Source organism: Limulus polyphemus, unplaced genomic scaffold (assembly GCF_000517525.1).
Source record: "Limulus polyphemus unplaced genomic scaffold, Limulus_polyphemus-2.1.2 Scaffold2624, whole genome shotgun sequence".
NCBI classification, from domain to species: Eukaryota; Metazoa; Arthropoda; class Merostomata; order Xiphosura; family Limulidae; genus Limulus; species Limulus polyphemus.
Window position 1 is genome coordinate 47,957 of NW_013668234.1, and position 6,352 is coordinate 54,308.

The 6,352-nt window shown below is 30.2% G+C and overlaps 1 protein-coding gene across 4 annotated transcripts in view; it reads right to left on the minus strand.

Moving 5' to 3' along the window:
• Positions 1-6,352, minus strand: part of LOC106467465 (palmitoyltransferase ZDHHC2-like) — a 60,522-nt gene that overhangs the window by 5,444 nt on the left and 48,726 nt on the right. For 2 of the 4 annotated variants that reach the window (XR_002612424.1, XR_002612426.1), the window contains exons 11-12: positions 5,253-5,493; positions 1,024-1,239 (exon numbers count right to left, since the gene is read on the minus strand). Coding sequence is in view for 1 of the 4 variants with exons in the window: in XM_013927823.2 (XP_013783277.1) it covers positions 5,444-5,493 (50 nt within the window). In the remaining 3 variants the exon portion in view is untranslated. Of the gene's footprint in view, positions 1-1,023; positions 1,240-5,181; positions 5,494-6,352 lie in introns of those variants that run through there. The other 2 variants (XR_002612425.1, XM_013927823.2) reach the window with 2 other exon arrangements.

The window sequence follows — 6,352 nt, forward strand, 5'->3', positions numbered from 1 at the left end:
ACCCATTCAAGCCATCTCCAACAATTATTAGTCTCAAAGTGGGTTCCTCGTCATCGAATTTAGATTCATCAGAAGTAACCAAGGCCTAACACTGTACATGATGTTCAACAGATAAACATCTGGTACTTGTGCACATATTGCATTCCTGCTATACACAGTATAGATGATTTAAAGATCTCCCTCCCCTTTAACAAACCATCAGTTCATGAGGCCTTTGAAGTTTACAGGTGGATAAAAGACATTATAAAACAGATACATTTTTCAAAGAAAAAAGATAAACTACAGCCTCATTAACAAAAACTGGGAGCAATTGAAATTCCCCTTCCTTTCAATTTTCTTTACTAAATGATCATCTTTCAGCTCTATTGTTTAGAATATTTATCAGCATTCATAATATATATAAATAGACATACATAAGAAAATTTATATTTCTGTACTTCAATAAGTATAAAGCTCACTTTCAGCAACAGCACTCCTAGTGGGCAATATGTGCTTCTCATCATTTACCATTCATATATACATTATAAATGTGTGAAAGTCTTAAAAAATGTCTTCATAAGGCAGTATAAAGTGCAATTACCTAAATTAAGAGTCAAAGTTCAGTAGTACTTTGCTGATCGTTTAGTCTCAGCTTCTTCTGAAAATTCAGCAGTGTTTCCTTTACCCATATCAGTGTCTCGTTTTTGACATTACCATTACTTTGAACATATTGGGGGAACTGTGTAATAGTATAAAGTACATTTTCCATTGAGATCCTACTGTTTTGTGCTTGTTGTGATTCTAAGAAGCCAAGTATTATGATAAGTAGAACGTTTTCTGAGTGTAGTTAAGATTTCCTGATAAAAATTCAAGCTCATCAGAGGAAAGCATGAACATACTAAGATTTTTCTGGGAAAAACAGTTTGTGGTGAAAATCAGGTAAATATTATATAAGATGTCCAGTCATGTGTATACACCAAAATAAACTATTTAACATTTGATGTTGATAAAAGAGCCTTTTTTAATATAATCCTAAGAGTTTACCTGATGAAATAAAACTATTCTGAAGAAAATTGAGGGGAGCCTGGTGGTTTTCTACGAGTCCAAATGTCGTGGACCCTCCTTCTCCCTCCCCAAAAATACAAATATGGGATGATAGTTGCAAAAGTTCATATACCATCAAGTCTAAAGAATATTTTTCTGACTCTGACTGTAGATATGGCTATGTTCATGACATCATACATCCAAAATGCTCAACATCTGAAAAGGAAACTCAGGTGAAAATGTCTTTTTGGTTCAATTTGTTTATTTATTGTTTAGCACAAAGCTACACAACTGGCTATCTATGCTGACCCCATCATGGTTGTCAAAATCCAGTTTTCAGCATTATAAGCCTTCAGAATTATTACTGAGCCACTGGAAGCCTTTTTGATACAAAGTTTATTTTAGTACTATTTTCCAAAACTTTCATTATGGAACCATTATAAACCCTTAACTTAACTTGCATTTTTTTTAAATATAAGTCTCATAAAATACTGCAAGCAGATATTTACGATTTCATCAAAACTGTAGTTGTGCAACAAATTCAAAACAATAACATCACAAAGAACCGTTAACTAAAAAAAAACATTTTTAATTTCCAACAACATTTCTTCAGGTGAATCCTGACCAGATTTTTACATAAAATTAATTACTCTTCACTTTCAGTTTACAGCGAGTAATATGTATTTAAACATTAGTCTTAAGGTTGTTAAAAGTTTGAAAAAGAATGTGTTTTTAAACACTATAACATCTTAAACAAGTATTGAGTTTTTAAAAAGAGACAAAAATGTAAACATATGAAGTTAAATTATTGAAATCTATTGCTAATGCTTTTTTCAACATACATACACATGAATATACTACCACTTACCTATTAATACTCAGTAAAGGCAACAGAAACCCATTATCATCATTTTTTTTGCTACTTTACAATAAATATATTTGGTATTCTTATACAAAAATACATTTATTTTGTATAAAAAAATCATCAGAAATAATTACCAAAGTTAAAGAAATATTAATACAAATTAAGTAACCATAAACAATACTCAATATTGCACTAAATACACCATTTCATAGAGAAGATACTGGTAAAAAAAATAATGCTGCACAACACAATTCTGTAATAAAATTATAGAAGGAAATAAATTATCAGTTTTATTTTCCCCAGTGATTATTTTCAACAAAACAGCCAGCCAGTACCAAAATGAGATGTAATCCATTAGTAAAAATGGCTGCGATAGTGTTTCATCTTGTAAAGTTGTGGAAGTATGTTATTCAATGTTACTATGAAAGTTTCTGATCTGGCTAAATTATTGATGCTACATATATTGTTCAATGTGTCCATATGATCTAAACTGGGGGGAATATACAAACTATTCAATGTGGCTGTAACATAGGTTGGTATAAAATACTGAAGCTACTTACATTATTCAATGTGGCTGTAACATGGGTTGGTATAGATTACTGAAGCTACTAACATTATTCAATGTGGCTGTAACATGAGTTGGTATAGATTACTGAAGCTACTTACATTATTTAATGTGGCTGTAATATAGGTTGGTATAGAATACTGAAGCTACTTACATTATTCAATGTGGCTGTAACATGGGCTGGTATAGATTACAGAAGCTACTTACATTATTCAATGTGGCTGTAACATGGGTTGGTATAGATTACTGAAGCTACTTACATTATTCAATGTGGCTGTAACATGGGCTGGTATAGATTACAGAAGCTACTTACATTATTCAATGTGGCTGTAACATGGGCTGGTATAGATTACTGAAGCTACTAACATTATTCAATGTGGCTGTAACATGGGTTGGTATAGATTACTGAAGCTACTTACATTATTCAATGTGGCTGTAACATGGGCTAGTATAGATTACTGAAGCTACTTACATTATTCAATGTGGCTGTAACATGGGCTGGTATAGATTACTGAAGCTACTAACATTATTTAATGTGGCTGTAACATGGGTTGGTATAGATTACTGAAGCTACTTACATTATTTAATGTGGCTGTAACATGGGTTGGTATAGATTACTGAAGCTACTTACAATATTTAACTTAACTTTGAAAAGGTTTTATAAAAACTAAAGTACAATAAGCTTGATATATAATTTGGAAATTCTGAATAATTTAGGATTCTAGGTATTGAAATTGTCTGAAAAATCTCCTGGATTAAACTGTTAAAAGTAAAGATTTATACCATTTCTCCAACACAGAGATTCCTACTATATATAAATTCTAACTTGAGACTGAAATTAGCTTTCTTAGTTGGTTTCTTTCACTACCAGAATTTGATGAAACTTAAAACAATGTGTGTCACACTTTGCTAAAAAGGTTACATCATGTTTTGTGAATACCATCTGTGCATACTCTATCTTTGCATTTTATAGTGCATGTGAGAGTATGGCAGCCGAGAGATACAAAATTTATCGTTGATCAAAAATAAATAAATGTTGTATCAAGATATCATAGTTTGCCTATTCAAACTGTTTCATTTGTAAATGAGATATTATCAGAAAAAGGTGTTTTTGAAATTCTGAAGAAAAAAAAAGATTTAATCACAAAATTAAACAAATTTAAAATACCAGGGGAACTAAAATAGAGTAAACTAACTGATGATACAGAATAACTTTGATCAAAAAGAAAAACATTGTGTGAAGACATCACAGTTAGCTTATACAAAACATTTGTTTCATATTTAAAAGAAATCTAATTTGATTAAAAATACTATAGATAAGGTTTTTAAATAAACGAAAAACTTTAGAAACATTTACAAAAAGAATTGTTTTGCATTACAACTTTAAATTTGGCAGATGTTTAATTTGAGGATGATAAGAAGTTAAAAAAATTCATAAAAATTAATAGTAAAAGAATCCTACTTGGTTATTGTTTAAGGAAAAATGCAAATGTTATGAAACACGAAATTGTGAAAGAGAAAGAGAAGAAATATTTAGAAAGTAACCAACATAAAACAGAGATCAAAAAGGCTCCATTTGATTTGCTACATCTTAAAATTTCTGCATATAACAACTTTGATGTAATGCATCAGCACATTAGTTGTCTATTGCAAATAACAAAATAACTGTATAACATTTCATTTACATTACAGAACCAATCATGAGTAGATTGTTTTAACCAAAGGCAAACAAGAAATAACCTTAAATTCAGCTAGTATATAGTTCAAATAATCAATAAATATGTTTTTTTTTTATAATTAGAACATGTCCACACAATGATTTTTATAACAGTAGATCAAAAAGGTTTATGTTCAGAAAAACACGTGCATAACGCAACTGTTTGTTTTAGGCTCCACCATATATTCATTTGTTAAAAGGGATGTGCTTGTTAAAACATAACAGAACACAATTCAAGACTTAATGAACTTTAGATGTTGACAATTACTTTAATATACCAACATAACTTAGTAATAATGTTTTAATGATATTTCAATATACAAGATACTAAGCAGAATGCTAATTAAATGTGGTTTGAGTCCACACATTCTGTCAAACTATGAAAACTTTTCCAAGTGCACTTACCACAACCATTTCAAAACCATTAACAGATTTTTAACACAGAATTCCTCAATGAATCAAGACTGCAGTTGCGTTGTTATGGTTAACACACCTGAAATTATGACACTGCCAAGATAGCACAGTTGATATTATAGTTACATACAACACATATAAAAAATTATAAGGGATGCATTTCACATAAACAAAATATAACAAATTCCAAATGTACATATTCTGCTACACACATTTAAAGTTAATGGAGTAACTTTTGGTCCTGGGTATCAAGAAAGGAGTGAGAGACTCAAGTAACTCTTGCCTTGATTGGGACTACTTTACTTGATTGCAAGCTATGGCTGAATGAAGCAATGACAGAATGACAAACCTAAAACTATAAGTTTGAAGTTAAGCCTGACAATAAAGTTAAAACTATTTTAGCAACAGGATACTGAAATCTCCAATAATACTCATTATATACAGAAAAAAAAGAAAAAAGTAAAGGATCAAATTGATATAGACTGCTAAATGCTAGAGCATATCTAATGTGAACCAACAGCCAATAAATTTGATTTACAAGATACTAATGTTTCTGAGCTTTACTAACAACCTATTTTTTTCTGAGCTTATACCTTTAAATAAACTTTAAAAAACACCCAGTTTCCTGTAATTCATCTGTTGATATTTTTACTACTTTCTTCACAAACCTTCTTAGAACATAATTTCCAGGTCTCTTGTACAATGATGGATTTTATGATCTTTTCATTCCCCTTAAAAATATAAAATATAAGTGATATGTATAAAGACAAATTTCTCCATCTGAAAGTCAAATTTTGTGTTTTATAACAGCTAGAGCAATGTGTAGAACAGTATTCCTTTAATGACAGATTTGATAAAATCACAACTGTTGTTTAGTAGAACGGAGGTCTGTCTGAAGAGGTAACAAATCTGAAAAGGAACAAAGACATTTTGTTACGAAAGATCTTATCATCACGTTGAATAATTGACTAATGAAGTAATTTAGGTGAAGTGAAAGGTAGATCTTTTGTTTGTTGAAAATAAAACAATAATAGCTGACTACTAAGGTTAAAACAAACATTCATAGAGACACCCATATAATTCTGATCATATATTTATATACACAATAAACTAAATTAATAAGTAGAAGAAAATGTTAGCCAAAGTATGACACATTAAAACTCCAACTAACTATCCAAACTCAAACTTTGTGGTGTATGGGGCAAAAAACAACTGCACATGGCATATTTAATGAGTATCTTTTTTCTCTTTAATCACTTACCCATGTTAAGAGTTTGAAGTATATAAAAGTGAAATTAAATGAAACATTGAACTTGGCTATTAAAGAAATGTTACTTTACTTGCTTTCAGTTCTTTTTTCTATCTCTCACACATGGTTAGTGATATTGTCACTGAGAAATCTCACAATAGTACTGTATCTATAACACAAGACAGCATCCATAGTTAATGCAAATCTGGTGTTATGCCAAGCCAGTATTCCTTTACAGACCAATCATTTTTAATATTATTAAATCAGTACCATTTCATACACTGCCAAGCCAGTACACCTTTAACCCGATGACCACCAGCTACTAACTGTCTGAGTAGCCAATGCAAGTCTTGCTATATTTCATTCCAACAATAAAACTAGTGGATGAAACTGTTTGAAACTTCATAAGAACTTACATAAATGTGTGTAGTTCAAGAAACATAAATCCTGTTATTTTTGATAAATTTAGTTTTTTGCATTATGATCTTTAATATCTTGGAAAATTACATTAGGAAATGG